Source organism: Ictidomys tridecemlineatus, chromosome 15 (assembly GCF_052094955.1).
Source record: "Ictidomys tridecemlineatus isolate mIctTri1 chromosome 15, mIctTri1.hap1, whole genome shotgun sequence".
Classification (NCBI taxonomy): domain Eukaryota; kingdom Metazoa; phylum Chordata; class Mammalia; order Rodentia; family Sciuridae; genus Ictidomys; species Ictidomys tridecemlineatus.
The window spans coordinates 50082049-50100871 of NC_135491.1; the positions used below are offsets into that span (position 1 = coordinate 50082049).

The 18823-nt window shown below is 44.2% G+C and overlaps 2 protein-coding genes across 9 annotated transcripts in view; both read right to left on the reverse strand.

The window, feature by feature from the left end:
- The window catches only part of Wdr59 (WD repeat domain 59), a 78093-nt gene extending 74847 nt beyond the window's left edge, over positions 1 to 3246 (reverse strand). For 3 of the 8 annotated variants that reach the window (XM_078032674.1, XM_078032669.1, XM_078032673.1), the window contains exon 1: positions 3078 to 3243. Coding sequence is in view for 4 of the 8 variants with exons in the window: in XM_078032669.1 (XP_077888795.1) it covers positions 3078 to 3131 (54 nt within the window). In the remaining 4 variants the exon portion in view is untranslated. Of the gene's footprint in view, positions 1 to 3077 lie in introns of all 8 variants that reach the window. The other 5 variants (XM_078032670.1, XM_078032668.1, XR_013430986.1 and 2 more) reach the window with 4 other exon arrangements.
- A 10364-nt stretch (positions 3247 to 13610) lies between these two features.
- On the reverse strand, positions 13611 to 15035 carry LOC144370904 (uncharacterized). Its single transcript, XM_078032675.1, has one exon. The coding sequence runs from the start codon at positions 15033 to 15035 to the stop codon at positions 14118 to 14120; it is 918 nt and encodes a 305-aa protein (XP_077888801.1). The 3' UTR covers positions 13611 to 14117.
- Positions 15036 to 18823: the final 3788 nt, after the last annotated feature.

The following is an 18823-nucleotide window of genomic DNA, read 5'->3' on the forward strand; positions in this document are numbered from 1 at the left end:
ACTTCTAGAAGTAGTGATTAATGAGTTGGTCCATACCTTCATCAGCACTCAATATTATCTGACATTTAAATTTTTCATCCTTCCAACAAATATTTATTGATAAATCTACTGTATGCCAGGCACTATGGATCCAGCAGTGAACAAAACAAACTTTTTGCCCATATCAGTCTTGTTGTCCATTAATTTTTTACCTATCTAGTACATATGATCTGTAATTTTGGAGGTTAATTTGTATTTTTCTGATGACTGATGAAAGTGAATACATTTTCATGTTTAATTGGAAATCCATGTTTCTTCTATGAAATACCTGCTTATGTCTTGTGTACTTCTTAAGTTGAGCTATCGCTTTCTTAAAGATTAAGAAAAGTATGAAATTTTTTCTTGATTTTAATCCTGTATTGGTTACATATGCTTTATGTAAAAAACAAAGCTTTTCATTGTCTTTATGCAATTTAACTTATGGATTGTGTTTCTGCATCCTCCTTAGAAGAATATCTATACCCAATGTTCATAAACATATCCTCTAATATTTTTTCTTAATTTTTCCTGCTTCCTCAAAATTGAAAATGAATCATCTCAGCAGAAAATATCCCTGATGATTAGTGACTTGTTAGTTTCTGTACAACTCATCCAGGAAGATAAAAACTGTTTTTTGCTCTAATAAAAAAACAAATCATTACTGGGCATTACTGGGTGCAGTGCCATCTTTAAGTTTGGGATTGTCCTCTGAAAAATGTAAAGTTATAATTTTCAAAAATTATTTTTAAGCCAGGCACAAGGATGCCTATGTGTAATCCCAGCAACCCTAGAAGCTAAGGCAGGAGGGATCAAAACACCAGGTCAGTCTGGTCAACTTAATGATACCCTGTCTCAAACAAGAGAAAAGACAGGGCTGAAGATGTAGCTCAAAGGCAGAATTGCTCCTGGGTTCAATTCCCAGTACTGGGAAAAAAAATTCATTATAAGAATGCCTCAGAAAGACTAGACTACAATATAGAGAAATAAAAATGGTTGCTGAAAAATGGTGAAAACTACCAGGCTTCGTAGTGCACACCTGGTGGCCCACACCTGTAATCCCAGCAATTTGGGAGGCTGAGGCCAGAGGATCACAAGTCCAAAGCCAGTCTGGGCAACTTAACAAGACACAGTCTTTTTTTTTTTTAATTATCTTAAAAAATATTTTTATATGAATGGAGCTTTATTTTATTCATTTATTTATATGTAGTGTTAAGGATCGAACCCAGTGCCTCACACATGCTAGGCAAGCACTCTACAACTGAGCCACAGCCCTTTTAAGTTGTTGAAATAATTTATAAAATGGGTCCCTGTCCCTCCCAATCCAACCACAACACCATGCTAACTCACAATACAGATGTACCCTTTTAACTAAATAGAAAAATCAGAAAAACAGAAACTCCCATAAGGCAATTAAAATTATCCAATTTACTTAGTTCTCTTCCTATGACAACTGCTGTTCATGTTTAATTATTTGCTTCTACTTCATAGCATTCTAATATATATGTCAGCACCCTCTCTGCAGGTCTCCTGAATTACATCTCTATTAAGGAGGGGCGAGACTACCTGGGTTTCTGTGAGAATTAAAGGGTTTGCAGATTAGTATCTTCCAAATTAGCAGGCTCAGACACTCTCCATATGATTCTGCTCTGTCCTAGTCCCCAGTGGAAGCAATTAACAAGAAGGGTGACAGCAATATGGCTCTTTTTCTCTAGGAATTTGGCACCTCACTTGGGAGAGCAGGACTCACAGACATTTTGCTGATACTGCAAAGTGCTTCAAGATCCCTTAATCCAAACCCCAATAATGGTCAAATTCTCCATGGGGGCTGCTTATCAGCCGGCATTGCAGAACAGAATGGTGGGTGGCTCCTCCATGCATTAATCTTTATGGCAAAAGACAGATAAATTTTTAGAAAGAAAACACACTACCCACTTACTGTAATCCAGATATATCTCAATGTAAACTAACATAGAGTCTGGCACAGCGGGCAACTAATAGGCACTCCATAAACCAATCCTTGTTGAATAAATGAGTGAAAACAATTCTGGCAGACAGAAGGTATCCAATAAATACTGAATAAGCGGAAAGAATCACCAAGAGTGGCTCTTAGTACTAGGGAAGGGGGTCATGATACTTATGGAGGTAGTTCAGGTTCTGAGCTACTTACTATGAGGAAAAATGATATAATAAGCGGAACAAGAGCCCTGTGGTTAGAGCCTGGGTCCAAATTTCAATGACAACTGCCATATTTTGCGAAGCCTTAGCCAAATAGGCATCAGCTCTCCTTTTTGGAATAAAGGGATGACACATATATAGATAAATCACTTAGCACAAGACTTGGCATATAGAAGGCACGTTATAGAATAGTAGTAAAACTCCTCAATAAGTGCTGACGTCTCTTGAGGCTTGCCATGTGCCTGTCACTCTGCCACACTTTCTAAAGGTGCAACCCATAAAATCCTCACGCCCACCCTGTGAGGTAAATATGATGATCCCTTCTACAGGTAAGAAAACTGTCGGTGCAACGGATAATGACCACGTAAAGACTGTGTAAAGATTCGTGAACCCGAGCAATACGTGTAATGTGTACACTTCTGTCCACTACACGCTATTTTTCATTACTAGAGCATGCACTTTACAAGCAGTATTTCATCGAATCCACCCCAAAATACTGTGAGGCAGAGCTAAGTCTGCGCAGCTGAGGCTCAGAGAAGTTCTGCAACTTGGCCGAAGTCACCGAGAGAGGCCCTGGACCAGGGAAGCGGACCCTCCTAGCAAACCACCCTGCGCGTGGGAAGCCTCCCACTCACTCGCGCGCAATCTCAGCCTCAGTGTCCCAAGGCAGTCCCCACTCGCCCGAAGCCCGCGGGGAGTCCCGTCAGTGCCCATCCCAACCGCCCTCAACGGTCATCAAGTCTCCCCTCGCCCGCTCGAGTGTGACAGCTCCAGAGCACCCCGCAGCCCATCTCCCCCGACAGGGCCAGGGGTCTTCGCAGGTGCAGCAGTGTGGGGGAAGGGAACCCAGGAGGGCGCATGCCCAGACGGCTCCACCAGCTCACCTGGGAATCGCGGAACTCCACCACCACATTCTCGCTGCTCCATCGAGCTGCCATCTCCCTCTCCCAGCCACGGTGGACGCAAAACAGACACCCCCACACTCTAAACCCTCTTCCCCTAAATCCCACGCTGCCTACTAGTCGGCCTGGCCACGCCCCGTTCCCCTCTTCCGCCTGACGGCAAACCATTGGCTGACCCAAACATAGGCTCCGCCCCTTCTTCCGTCTCCTCCAATTGTGGCACCAAGCTGCCCAAAATAAGCGCACCCCACTCGTTTCCGTCATCAGCTTGCGTCATCCACGCCCCCCGGCCGAGGCTTAGGACACGCCCCTGCCGCGAGCCCTGCCGGGAATTGTAGTCCAAGGTCTAGCGCAGCGCGGGTAACCTAGGCAGAGGAGCTGCTTGGTTTTACTACTTTTCTCGATGGTGCTTGGGGCATTCTCCCAGATCCAGTCTACAAACCAATACCCAACATTAGTACAAACCGAAGATACCGGTTTTTTTCTGATGCCTGTCATTAAGGTTTTGAAAAGACTGAATGCGTGGTTTATTGTTTCAAAAACTACAGCAGGGTCTTCAAGACCTTTTCTGGGGGTCTCTGAAGGAAAAACAATTTTCATAGTCTTACCGCACCAGTGCACAGTGGAGTTTTTTGGAGGCTTCATGGAACAAAACTAAAGGTTTGCCATACTTTTAGCTAACATATTTAGTCTTGGAAAATAAAGTTATTATTCATTTAAAATATATTATTATGGGGAAGAATGAAGGAACTTCGGGTTGTGTAGAGGGGAGGGGCGGAGCTGTGGGGATAGGAAGGACTGTAGAATGAGAAATTCCTTATTACCCTGTGTACGTGTATGATTACACTACTGGAGTGACCATGCACCATGTACAGCCAGAGGAATGAGGAGTTGTGCTCCATTTGTGTACAGTATATCTACTGTCTAATTAGAACAAATTAGAAAATAAAACTTATTGTTAGCCTCAGGAGGCTAAGACTGGAGGATCGCAAGTTGAAAGCCAGCCTCAGCAACTTAGCGAGCCCCTGTCTCAAAACAAAAAATACAAAATGGGGGCTGAGGTGGTGGCTCAGTGGCAGAGTGTTTGCCTAGCACTGGGTTCGATTCTCAGCACCACATATAAATAAATAAAATAAAGGTCCATTGACAACTAAAAGTAAAAAAAGGGCTAGGGATGTATCTCAGTGGTTAAGTGCCCCCCCAAAAAAATGTATTATTAATGTGAATTAATGTTGAAACATAATGATTGGCAGAAGTCGTGGCTCATGCCTGTAATCCCAGCCAATGGGCAGGGTAAGGCAGGAGGATTTCATGTTCAAGTACAGCCTCAGCGATTTACTGAGGCCCTAAGCAATTTAAGAAGAGCCTGTCTCAAAAAAACAAAAAGGGCTGGGGATGTACCTCAGTGGTACAGTGACCTTGAGTTCAATCCTCAGTACCAAAAAATAAATAAACAAATAAATAAATTTGTTCGTTTTCAGAATTAATTCCTAATGATTACTGTCAATAAATGAGCCCACATAAACGTTTTGAGGGGCCCTCATAATTTTTGAGAGTATAAAAGGATCATGAGATCAAAAAAGTTTGAGAAGCATTGTGCTAACATATATGGTAATTAAATCCTCCTCTTTGGTCCCACCTTCTCATCCTGGCTTAACTGGTTTACCCTTTGTTTCCCTACTAAAGGAAAATTACTTAACCTCATTTGTTTTTGTAAATTGCTTGGCACTCAAGTTTAAATTTTTATTATTGTTGTTGTTAGTATTACAATTGGGATTTTTGTGTGTTGGGTTTTTGTTGTTGTTGTTTTTGGTATTAGGAATTGAACCAAGGAGTTCTTTACCATTGAGCTATATCTCCAGCCCCATTTTGTTGTTGTTATTTGTTTGTCTTGTGGTACTGGGGATTGAACTCAGGGGCCACTCGACCACTGAGCCACATCCCCAGTCCCATTTTGTATTTTTTTTTTTTTAATTTAGAGACAGGGTCTCATTGAGTTGTTTAGCCCCTCACTTTTGCTGAGGCTGGCTTTGAACTCACAATCCTGTCTCACCCGAGCCACTGGGATTATAGACGTGTGCGTGTGCCACCACCACTGCACCCGGCTCCCCAGCCCTTTTTTATTTTGAGGCAGAATCTCACTAAATTGCTCAGGACCTCTCTAAGTTCTCCAGTTGTCCTCAAACTTGTGATCCTCTGCTTCGGCCTCTCAAGTCACTGGGATTACAGGTATATACCACTGTATCTTCCAATAGTACCATTATTTCTAAGTTCAAGTCATAGCATGAATAGAGAGAAGATGTGTCCTCCTTCCTCCTTTGAGCATTGGATATAAAGGGGAAGACAGGCTTGTCCATGGATTAGGGTGACTATTATCTCTCTCCTGTTTACCTGGGACTTTCTAGGTGTTAGCACTGTGTCCAGGCAAGAATTTTGCATTCCAGAAAACCCTTCAATAGCAGGAAAACTGGAACAGTTAGTCCCTCTAAAATAGGTACATACTTGGCAGAATGAATTGTACATTATAATAGACTTGCAAGCAATGTGTCAGGAGGGAATAACCTAAATGGGGGACTAAAATGACATCTTGAAGGTGACATTTGAGCTTTTTAGTATAGTACTAAGATTTTGACAGGGTACAGTAAAAAAAATACTTCAGCATTAAGAGTGAGAACAAAGACCTTGAAGTGTGAGGTGCAAGATGTGTTCTCCAAAATATAACACTGTTCCCCCAATTAACTCTCTCATGGCACTGTGCTGCTTCAAAATACAAACCACAATTCATTTTTTTTAAAGAGAGAGAATTTTTTAATATTTATTTTTTAGTTTTAGGCGGACACAACATCTTTATTTTATTTGTATGCGGTGCTGAGGATTGAACCCAGAACCACGAGCATGCCAGGCGAGCACGCTACCGCTTGAGCCACATCCCCAGCCCCCAATATTTTTTATTTATTATTTTCAAGCTTCAGGAGAACAAGAACCAGGTCCGTTTTGTTGGGTCCTGCATGATGACTGCATATACAATCTGCTCCATGAATGTTTGTCTAATGAATGAATGTAAATAGCGTATAAAGTCATGACCCCAGATAGAGGTCAGAACCAACATCCATGCAATCAAAAATAATTTCAAAAGTAATTCAAAGTCGTTGCTTCTAACTGTTAACATCTAGAAGGAAATATAGACTTGGAAGTTATTCTCCTGAAAAAGTCCCTTGCTTTCTTTCGTTTTCTCACACATGGGAGCCTTTAAAAAAACAAAAAAACAAAAACAAAAAAAAACTGCTCCTCACCAGGTATGGTGGTGCGCTCCTGTAATCCCAGTGACTGGAGATTGAGGCAGGAGGATTAAAAATTTGAGGTCAGCCTGGGCAACTTGGTGAGGTCCTAAGTAACTTAGCAAGACCCTGTCTCAAAATAAAAAATAAAAAGGAATATGGCTGAGTACTTTAGTATGCCTGGGTTCAATTTCTGGTACAAAAACAAACAAACAAACAAACAAAAAACCCACCTCCTTGAACCAGGTGTCATTGAGTCATGCCCCCATATTCACAGCACTCAGGAGACACGCTGAAATAGGCATATTGCTTGAGCTCAGGAGTCCAAGACCAACCTCCACAACACAGACCTGTCTTAGAAACAGTAAGAAACTCCTATAGTCTTGACCTCCATGTTCCTTTAATGGCTTCTCTTCCTGCCTCCCAGTATTCTCCCAGTTCTCCATCATGAAAGGCCAAAGACTGTTCTGGACATAAAAACCCTCATTCAAAGTGCCAAGAAGGGAAAAGACTGCAAGCTAGGCCCCAGGGCAGTGAGCAGGAAAAATAACTAATAATTTTCTTTGCATGCTCGGGCCAGCACATCAGAATAAATGAATTAATCAATTCATTTTGGCCCATTCCTGTAATCCCAGTTACGTGGGAGGCTAAGGCAGGATTTTACATTTGAGGCCAGTCTGGGAGACAGTGAGACCCTGTCTCAGGATGTAGCTCAGGGGTAAAGGCCCCTAGGTTCATACTTATTTACCTATTGGCTGGAAGTAGTAGGTGCTTAATAACTCTTTGCTGAATGAGTGGTTAACAAATAGGTGTGGTATGGCAAGAGGTGGTGAGGAGTATCCTGCTTAGGAGTTTGAGCCTTATTTTGGATATTAATAGAGATATTCCAAAGCTCTGTCCACATATAGCTTGATAATCTTCCCGCCAAAACCAATAGAATCACCCTTGTCTGAGCATTTCTGCAGTCCTCCTCGGTTCCCACCTCTTTTGTCCTTACTTATCTGGTTCTCAAAATCTGCTTGTCATGGGCCACAGGCACAGCAAGTACTTTGGGTTTCAAGTCCTTGGTGTTCTGTTCTCTCAATGTTTTCTTTCTTAAGTGCGTAAAGAATTCTGGGGAGAGGGAGCAATAATACCTTCCCAATTGCCTCTTCCAGCCCTTCCTTTTCATCTCCCACCCACACTGTGTCCCACCCACAGTGTCATATCATGATGCTGTCATCAAAGAAGCAAAATTGAGAGCTCTCTGACTGCGTCTTCATTGCCATGAGCCTCTAAGATTCATAGGTGAATATTCTGAATCAGAGAATGGGTATCACTGGAAGTCCCTTTTCACCAAATTATGTCTTTTCAGAAGGTCACTCACTAGCCAGGTCACAGGAAGACAGGGTACCTAGCAAACTCAGCAATCCAAGGCCCTGGCTGGTTCTTATCAGTAGCTAGCCATGCAATTTGAACACAATCCTGTGTTTTCTCTTCTGAAGAATGAGGAATTGTTACTGTTAGGGGTTGGAAGAGGCATCTCCAGAGACAGAAGAGACTGCTACTCAGATCTTCTAGGCTCTTGACACATCACAGAAAATAATTTAAGGGCACATCAGGTTTTAGCAGGGAGAGGAATAACTTTATTAGAAAGTGAAAGGTAGATAAACACATTCTTAGAGCTGAATACAGATCATCCTGAGAGCCAGGCAAGCTCTCCGCTCTGGGGTCCTAGGCTCTTCTTTTCAAGGAAACTTTGCAAGAGATGGACATGGGAAGGTTTGTGGGAGCATACCAGTCTTGTGAACTCAGTTCTTTGATCATGGATCACGAAATGTTTATGGTGGTCTGCTCTTCCCCAGGATCTTCAAGTTAATATTATCTTTTCTAGATAATGTTTGGAATGTGCCTCTATTGTAGGTTTTTTTTAGAATATATCTCCCTTTGCTTTATCTAATCTGAAAGTACATTGTATAGGTTATCCGTGTACATAAACTTTAATCAAAGTGAGGTAATTTTCATGGATGAGTGAATTTACAGTATCTCTAAGATTTGTAGATTTCTCAGCAATTTGTGAGTGATCAGTCTGGAAGAAAAATGGTCTGGGGAGAAGATTTACAGCTACAGTTTCTATTTCCTTCCTTTAAATTTTTTTTTATTTGCTCTCTATAGTTCTTTTCTCCCTATCTCTGTCTTCTATTATACCTCAGAGTTAACTGTGTCCCCAGTCCCCTTACATCCAGGAACCTTGGACCCCTTCCCTGAACCTGAAAGACCCCCGAGACCCCAACCCAGAATGGAACACGCGAGTCACTGGATGCAATCAGCAGGAGGAATTTATTCACATAGGCGCCTATGGATGCAAAGCAGAACCTCAGCCGTGGCTTAGGCAGCTTGCATGCATGGGCTCGGGGTTACAGGATTTTTATAGGTTGCAAGGGATAAGATTCCAACTTAGCACAGTAACAGTTATTTCATTGGCCCCCCCATGACAGCTTGGCACAGTATCAGCTATTTCATTGGCCCCCTCTCAAGCTCCCCTAAAAGTGGTCACAGGGGGCAGAGTGGGTTTGGAGACCCCACCCATGTGCTCCTATTTTTGTCCTCTTTTGCTCAAGTCTGCCCCTCTGGAACATCTCGTGGTTTCTTAACTGTCTGGGACATCTTGCGGTTTTGACATGAGGGTATTAACGTATGGGTTACAACATGGGGGGTGTGGGGCATGGGTTGCGGTTAGGAGGAAGCATCTTGTGACTGCAGAGCAAAACGTTATATTTCTTAACATTAAGCTTAAGGCTTTGAGGCTGGGGTCTTTCATTCCCCCCTTTTCTTTTATCAGGGATATAATCTTATATCCATAGATCTGCCTGTTCGGGTTCAGATTCAGCCTGTTGTTGAAGCAAGTGATATTGCTGGGTAAGGACCATGGTTTGTACTACAGAAAGCCTGTCTTTTATAAACTGCATCAATTTGTTAAAAATACAGGGTCCAAACGTTAAAATCAACAGCAAGATAATCAAGGGTCCAGCTATAGTAGATAATAGAGTAGTCAGCCATGGGGACTTATTGAACCAGCCTTCAAATCAACTTTGAGAGCTCCGCAGGGATCTTTCCCGTGCATCTAGTCTTTTCTCTGAGTTTTGTCATGGATTCCCTTATTACCCCTGTATGATCTGTGTAAAAGTAACAATTTTTTTTTTTTTTTTTAGGGCAGCACAAAGCCCTCCTTCCTTTAAGAACAATAAGTCTAGACCCCGTCTATTTTGCAATATTACCTCTGATAAGGAGGTTAAAGATTTTTCTAAAGCAGTTACAGAGGTTTCTATTGCCCTCAGATCTTGCTGTACTGCGGCTTCTAGGATCCCCAACTGTCTGGGACTTTCGGGGGTGCGGGGGGTTATACAAGTGGTGCCTGGCAGCTGACATGGGGAGAGCTAGACATAAAGTGAATAAAGTCAGCAGCGAGTGAGTCTTATCTTTAGCGGGTTTTGAGTGCGCTGCAATTTCCATCCTGAAGAGGTGCTGGTGGATTCCAGTGGATGAGCAGTCTTTACATGAGAGGCGTGGATCCAAGCAGAGATGCCGTCCACTTTGACTGCAGTAGGAGTCGTCAGCAGGACAGTGTAGGGTCCTTTCCACCGTGGTTCAAGGTTCTTGCTCTGGTGTCTGCGTACCCAGACGGTGTCTCCGACTTTGAAGGGATGTGGCAGCGATGGGGTTTTAAGTTCCTCTTTGTATGCTGCGGCTAAAGGCTTCCAGACCTCGTTCTGAACCAGCTGCAAGGCACGCAAATGAGTCTGCATAGATGGGGCGAGGGAGGCACAGGTTTCAGTTTCATAAAAGTTAACAGCAGGTGGTGGGGCACCGTACAGAATCTCAAATGGGGTTAGTCCCTGTGGGCCTGGGGTATTTCGGGCCCGATATAAGGCTAAAGGCAGGAGCTGTACCCAGTCTCTAGTGCCAGTTTCAAGCGTTAATTTGGTCAAGGTCTCCTTAATAGTTCTATTCATTCTTTCTACCTGTCCTGAACTTTGGGGTCTGTAAGCACAATGTAATTTCCAATTGATCCCCAATATATTGGCCACCATCTGACTTACCTGGGAAACGAAGGCAGGCCCGTTATCCGATCCAATTGTCCCAGGTACCCCATACCTGGGAAAAATCTCTTCTAATAATTTCTTTGCAACCACCTTAGCAGTTTCATGTCGAGTCGGGAATGCTTCTGCCCATCCGGAGAAGGTATCAACAAAAACTAGAAGATACTTATAGCCATACATACCTGGTTTGATTTCAGTAAAGTCTATTTCCCAATGGGTTCCAGGTTTATGCCCTTTTATTCGAATTCCGATTCCAATCTTGTTTTTACCAGCATTTACCTGGGCACATGCTTGACAATTTTCTGCTGTCTGGCGAAGAAGTTGATCCCTGTTTGGGAGATATAAAGTACCTTCCCCGCGGTCTAAAAGTTCTTTTATCTTTTTAGCTCCAAGGTGTGTGAGTCTGTGTAGGGACTTCACTAGTTGTTTTGCATCTTTAAGGGGCATGATAGTCTTTCCTTGATATTTCCAGGTATTGTCCTCTGGGCTGTAGGTAGCCCCCAGTCTCTGTATGACATTTAAGTCCTTGTCTTCATAGACCCATTGTTCTTCGTGGTTAGCATGCGGTGGGTCTACTTGTTGGGGCAATAGAGTCATTATTAAGAGCTGTGGCCCTAGAGCTGCTTTCTTGGCTGTCTCATCTGCTAATCTGTTCCCTTTGGCCTCTGGAGTGTCTTTTTTCTGATGGCCGGGACAATGCATGATACTTAATTTCTTAGGCAAAAATAAAGCTTTAAGTAAAGGTAATATTTCAGTCTTATTTTTGATTTCTTTTCCTTCTGAGGTTAGTAATCCTTGGCGCTTGTAAATTTCCCCATGTATATGAGCAGTGGCAAAAGCATATCTGCTGTCTGTGTATACATTTAGCTTTTTCCCCTCTGCCAGCTTTAAGGCTTGAGTCAGAGCTATCAGTTCTGCCCGCTGAGCTGACGTCCCGCCCGGAAGCGCACTCGCCCATATTACCTCAGATTCAGTGGTGATGGCCGCTCCTGCTCGTCGTTCTCCATTGAGCAGATAACTGCTTCCATCTGTATACCAGACTAGCTCTGCATCCTTCATTGGTTGGTCTGTGAGGTCTGGCCGGGTCCCCTGTGTTTCTGCAAGAATCTGCTGGCAGTTGTGAGGATCTGCTTTTTCCGGGAGCGGCAGGAGGGTTGCTGGATTTAATGTCACCAAGGGGCCGAACTGGATCCGGTCAGTATCCAATAACAAAGACTGGTAATGGGTGAGCCGGGCATTTGACATCCAGCGGTCGGGTGGCTGGCGAATTATGGTTTCAATGGCATGAGGGGTTAATAGGGTTAATGGCTGTCCCAAAGTCAGTTTGGTGGCATCCTTAATCAGAAGAGCCACAGCTGCTATCATCCGGAGGCAAGGTGGCCATCCGGCTGCCACTGGATCCAATTTCTTTGACAGGTAGGCTATAGGGCGCCTCCAGGGTCCCAGTTTTTGGGTTAGAACCCCTTTTGCATAACCCTGTTTTTCATCTATAAACAGATCAAAAGGCTTGGTAATGTCTGGCAGACCTAAGGCGGGGGCCGATAAAAGAGCCAATTTAATTTGTTCAAATGCCAATTGATGTTCCTCAGTCCAGGTAAAGGAAATACCTGGTTTAGTCAGTGGATACAAGGGGGCTGCTATCTCAGCAAACCCAGGAATCCAGAGTCTGCAGAAACCTGCGGTTCCTAGAAACTCCCGCAGCTGCTTGGGACTCTGGGGAGTTGGTATATTTGAGATAGTCTCTTTCCTGGCAGCTGTCAGCCAGCGCCGACCATCGTAAAGTTCATAGCCAAGATAGGTAACCTTTGTCTGACAGATTTGGGCCTTCTTTGCTGATGCCCTGTACCCCAGTAGTCCCAAGGTTTGCAACAATTCTTTCGTACCTGTTAGGCAGTCTTCTTTGGAGGTTGCAGCCAACAAGATATCATCCACATATTGAAGCATAATTAAGGAAGGGTGTCTTACCCGAAATTCAGCCAAGTCCTGGTGCAGAGCCTCATCAAAGAGCGTTGGGCTGTTTTTAAATCCTTGTGGTAGTCTCGTCCAAGTCAGCTGTCCAGAAACCCTTTCCTCGGGATCTTTCCATTCGAATGCAAAAAGGGCCTGACTTTGGGGAGACAGTCTTAGGCAGAAAAAGGCATCTTTTAGGTCCAAAACAGTATACCAGGTATGGGTCGGAGGCAAGGTGCTGAGGAGATTGTAGGGATTTGGCACTGTGGGGTGAATGTCTTCTACCCTTTTGTTAACTTCCCTTAAGTCCTGAACCGGTCGATAATCATTAGTCCCTGGCTTTTTGACCGGTAGCAGCGGGGTGTTCCAGGGCGACCGGCAAGATGTTAGAATGCCTTGATCTAGGAGGCGTTTGATATGCGGCTTGATGCCTTGGTAGGCCTCCCTTGACATAGGATATTGTTTAATATTAATAGGAGTTGCAGTGGCTTTTAGCTGTATGACTATTGGAGGTTGTTGTTTAGCTATTCCCATTCCTCCAGTTTCTGCCCAGGCCTCCGGGTAGGAACTAAGCCAATAGTCCATGTTTTTAATAGGTAGTGAGGACTTATCAAAAAGTTTGTATTCATCTTCTAGTTTGAAAGTCAATACATGCAAGGGGGTCTGGTTTGGCCCGGTAATAGAGACACCCCCGTCCTTGAAATAAATTTGGGCCCTCAATTTGGTTAACAGGTCTCTTCCTAGTAGTGGATACGGACAATCAGGCACATGTAGAAACGAATGAGAAACCTTACCTGTGGCAAGGTGTACTTCTCTTTCGGTAGTCCATCGGTATGGTTTGTTCCCGGTGGCACCTTGGACCCATGTTGTTCTGTGGCTTATGGGTCCTGGTGCTTGCGTCAGCACTGAGTGTTGGGCTCCCGTATCCACTAGGAAGGTTACAGGTTGCTCCCCTACTTGTAGGGTTACCCGGGGCTCAGGGGGGAGCTCCTGGCCCTGACTCCTTCAGTCTTCATCTAATGCTAGTAACTGCGAGGCCCGATTTGCACCTCTTCTAGGGTTGGGGGGTCTCTTTGGGCAGTCTTTTACCCAGTGTCCTTTTTCCTTACAGTAGGCACATTGGTCTCGGTCTACATGGGGTCTGCTCCGTTCCCTGTCCTGACTTACTTTGTCTCCCTGACGTCCTGCCTGAACTACAGTGGCCAATATTTTGCTTAGTTCCCTGTTACGCTTTCGATCACTTTCTCTTTCCCTTTTGTCTGACTCTTCTCTAAGCTTAAGGTCTCGTTCTTCTTGCATCTTCCTGATTCTATCCTTTTGTTCCTCTGGAGTTTCTCTCTTGTTAAATATCTTTTCTGCTTCCTTCAGCAAATCTGTTAGAGAGAAATCCTGCAAATTATCCAGTCTTTGCAACTTAGTTCTGATGTCTGGGGCAGATTGCCAAATAAATGTCATAGAGACATTTTCTTTCTGATCCTCACTATCAGGATCGAAGGGTGTGAACCTCCGATATGCCTCCTTTAGTCTTTCTAAAAATGCTGTTGGGCTCTCCTCTGCTCCCTGAATAGTTTGTCTTACCTGGGCCAAATTAATGGGCCGACGCCCTGCTCCTTGGAGACCCGCTATGAGTAACTGGCGATAGAGACGTAGGTGGTTCCTACCTGCTTCAGTGGTATAGTCCCAGTTTGGCCGGGTTAAAGGAAAAGCCTCGTTAATCAAATTTGGGAGTTGGGTAGGTCGCCCATCATCCCCTGGTACATTTTTGCGAGCTTCCAAGAGAACTTTTTGTTTCTCCTTGGCTGGTGAGTCACTAGAATAGATTCAATCAGAGAGGTTAAAGCTACAGGGTCTTTAGCAAAGGAAGGATTATGAGTTTTCCAGTTATAAAGGTCAGAGGCTGAGAATGGCCAATACTGATATTGGCCATTGGGACCCCCCATTTGCCGCAGGGGGAGAACTCTAGAAGTGTCCCCTGGTGCAGTGTGATCCCGTCGTCCTCGGAGCTGTCCCACCATGGGGGATGGATCTGGGGGAGCACTGGCTGTTGGACCCTCTTGGTCATCTTCTTCTTCCTCCGAGGAAGGTGGATTGGACCCAAGGGCTGGCAAGGGCTGGGGCTGATAAGGAGGAGGCTCATCAGCTAGCAGGTCAATTAGGGCTGAGTCTTCTGGTGGCAAAACCTTCTTTGGTGTTGCCCCTGGCTTAGTTGAAGTTTCAGATTTGTCGAGAACAGGGTAAAGTTGGGAGGTTTGAGGGGGTAGAAGAGGAGGAACTGGAAGGAGAGGGGCAGAGGGCTCGAGGGGAGAAGAAGAAGAAGGAGACTTAGGAGGAGAGAAAGGAGCTACCCAGGAGGGTGGCGTGGAAGCTAAATCTTCCCAAGTAATAATATAGGGTATTTGATCAGGGTGTCCCTGAGGACCTTGGATGAAGATTCGAGACTTCACCTGTAAGATAGAATCAATGTTAAAGGTTCCTTCAGGAGGCCAGCTGGTATTGAATGTAGGCCATTCTGAGGCACAGAGAGTTTTCCATTTCTTCTTTTTGACCGTCACGGACAAGTTGTTTGCGCGCTTTTGGACGTCCTGCCAATGATCTAGAGTAAGGCTCAAAGGGGTAGTTAGGGTGTTCCCCATATTTCTTTCAGACAGAAAGTAGACAGACAGACACAGTAGTACAAAGACGAGACCGAACGGGACGAGCGCTGCGCGGTGCCGGCAGAAACCGAATTCAGATGGCTTGGGAGAAGTTAGTACTTCTCTTTCGCCTACAAAGACAGTGTATCCTTCAGAAACACTGGGGGCCCCGAAAAAATGGACCCTTCGGATCCCTGGGACGTCTCCCAGGGTGGCAGGGGAGAAGTCCGAGCTAAACCTCAAATTAGCTCCTTCTCAAGCTGCCTTCAGATACTGAGCTACGCGTAGACTTCAGAATACAGACGCTGCGCAAGACATTAAACATAGAGACAAACATAGAGACAGAGAGCTCGTATTTGCCGGCTTACCTCCCAGTGAAGTCGAGTGTCCTCCGGATTTGGGTCTGGGTCGTTCCGGTAATCCCGGACGAGCCCCCAAATGAAAGACCCCCGAGACCCCAACCCAGAATGGAACACGCGAGTCACTGGATGCAATCAGCAGGAGGAATTTATTCACATAGGCGCCTATGGATGCAAAGCAGAACCTCAGCCGTGGCTTAGGCAGCTTGCATGCATGGGCTCGGGGTTACAGGATTTTTATAGGTTGCAAGGGATAAGATTCCAACTTAGCACAGTAACAGTTATTTCATTGGCCCCCCCATGACAGCTTGGCACAGTATCAGCTATTTCATTGGCCCCCTCTCAAGCTCCCCTAAAAGTGGTCACAGGGGGCAGAGTGGGTTTGGAGACCCCACCCATGTGCTCCTATTTTTGTCCTCTTTTGCTCAAGTCTGCCCCTCTGGAACATCTCGTGGTTTCTTAACTGTCTGGGACATCTTGCGGTTTTGACATGAGGGTATTAACGTATGGGTTACAACATGGGGGGTGTGGGGCATGGGTTGCGGTTAGGAGGAAGCATCTTGTGACTGCAGAGCAAAACGTTATATTTCTTAACATTAAGCTTAAGGCTTTGAGGCTGGGGTCTTTCAAACCCACTAGGAATTTCTCTCTCCTTTAGTCAACGAAGATTTATAGATGTGCTCACAAGCCCAGCCTCCTGCTATGTGCCTTTGGGTGCTCATAGCCCTGGTTCTCTCTGCTTATTTTTCCCTTTTCAAACAAAATAATAGAGACGTAAAGAGCTCTGAGAGGGCTTGAAAGGCTGTTTCTCCTGGTAGACATTTTTTTTTTTTTTAATACCAGGGATTGAGCCCAGTGGTGCTTAACCAGTGAGCCATATCCCCAGCCCTTTTATATATTCTTTTGGAGACAGGGTCTTGTCTCGATAAGCTGCTGAGGCTGTCTTTGAACTTGCAGTTCTCCTGCCTCAGCCTCTTGAGCTGCTGGGATTACAGACATGTGCTACCAGGCCCAGCCCTGGTAGACTTTTGTCTGCCAGGATGTGGGGGGCTGAGGGCTCAACCCCACAATAGAGGTGTGGGGTTGAGGGGCTCCTCCAAAGCCATGGAAAGCCCTCCCCATTCTCTGGCTTCTAGAGACAGGAAAGAGGCCACAGGTTTCCCATTGCTAGCCAGGAATAGATCCTAACAAGCCATTTCCCCTACTTTCCGAACTGTGCAAGCCCTAAACTTACATTCTTCTAAGACGTTTAAAACCAGGGCTTTGCAGCATAAGTTCTACACATTTGCTGCACACTTTGCACATCCACAAAGGGTTCTGGCAACACTGATTTTATCAGCTCTTTCTCCTGGTAAGTGGGATCCACAGTTTGTTAACCCTATTTCACAGCCAAGGAGTGCCACAGAGCAGCTCAATCATGATCAGTAAGGGTATGAAGATAAAAACAAAAAAAATGGGGGTGGGGTTGTGGCTCAGTGATAGAGCGCTTGCCTAGCATGTGCAAGGCACTGGGTTCAATTCTCAGCACCACATACAAATAAATAAAATAAAGGTCCATCAACAACTAAAACAAATTTTTTAAAAAATGGAGGTCCAAATCTAGCTAGGGCCATTTCTGCATTCAATATCCTTACATGGAGGGCAACTAAGGACTTCCACTCCTTCCACATCCATGCCTGCCCCTGGCACATTAACTATTTTTTCTTTTTTTCCTTGAAGTACTGGGGACCAAACCCAGGGCCTCGTGCATTCCAGGGGAGTGTTCTATCACTGAGCTACACCCCCAGCCCCACTGTTGTTGCAGCTCTATAACCTTTCATTTCTTCCAACATGTCTTTATTGTCACCTCTGGGGCTTTGAATATGCTGTTCCCTTTGTCTGGAACACTCTTTTCCTCAAACACAGTTTTCTACCTGTCCTACTTCCTCACTTGACTAATTTCCAACTTGTTTTTTCAGGTCTTGATTCAGAATCATTGGATCGTGTTGGTACCCATTTCCTGTCTTTTCATCTCCCATAGCACTTAATCATTCATGCACTTAGTCAGCAATTATTTATTGGGACTGGGGTTTGAACCCAGGGAAGCTTTACCACAGAACTCCATTGCCAGTCCTTTTTTATTTATTTTGAGTCAGGGCCTCACTAAATTACTGAGGGTAGCCTCCAGACCTTGAGTCGCTGGGATTACGGGTGTAGGCTACTGTGCCTAGATCAATATGCAGTTTTTTTGTGACTGACTACTTAGAATGATGTTTTCAATTCATGTTGTAGCATGCATTGGTATGCTATTTATTTTTATGGCTGAACAATATTCCATTGTGTGGATATACCACACTTGGTTGAGTTGCTTATTAGTTGATGGACATTATTTGAAAGAGTCAAAAAGTTGTTTCTGCTTTTTGACTCTTTCAAATAATGCTGCAGTGAATATTCCTGTACAAACTTGTTTCTTATGTATGTATGTTCTCTTGGAAGAATACCAAAGAGTGAAACTGCTAGGTCATATAGTAATTCTTTTTTTAATTGCTTTTATTTTTTAAATACATGACAGCAGAATGCATCACAATTCTTATTACACATATAGAACACAATTTTTCATATTTCTGTTTGTATACAAAGTATGTTCACACCAATTCATATCTTCATACTTTGGATAATGATGTCCATCATATTCCAACATCATTGCTAACCCCCTGTCCCCTCCATTCCCCTCCCACCCTCTGCCCTATGTAGAGTTCCTCTATTCTTCCCATGTTTCCTCTCTCTACCCTACTATGAGTTAGTCACCTTATATCAGAGAAAACATTTGCCATTTTTTTTTGGGGGGGGATTGGCTAACTTCACTTAGCATTATCTTCTCCAACAACATCCATTTATCTGCAAATGCCATGATTTTATTCTCTTTTATTGCTGAGTAATATTCCATTGTGTATATATGCCACTTTTAAAAAATCCATTCATCTACTAAAGGGCATCTAGGTGGTTCCACAGTTTAGCTATTGTGAATTGTGCTGCTATAAACATTGATGTGGCTGTGTCCCTGTAATGTGCAGTTTTTAAGTCCTTTGGGTATAGACTGAGGAGAGGGATAGCTGGGTCAAATGGTGATCCCATTGCAAGTTTTCCAAGGAATCTCCATACTGCTTTCCACATTGGCTGCACCAATTTTTAGACCCACCAGCAATGTATGAGTGTACCTTTTCCTCACATCCTTGCCAACACTTATTGTTGTTTGTCTTCATAATGGCTGCCATTCTGACTGGAGTGAGATGGTATCTTAGAGTAGTTTTGATTTGCATTTCTCTAATTGCTAGAGATGATGAACACTTTTTCATGTATTTGTTGATTGATTGAATATCCTCTTCTGAGAAGTGTCTGTTCATGTCCTTGGTCCATTTATTGATTGGGTTATTTGTTGATGATATAGTA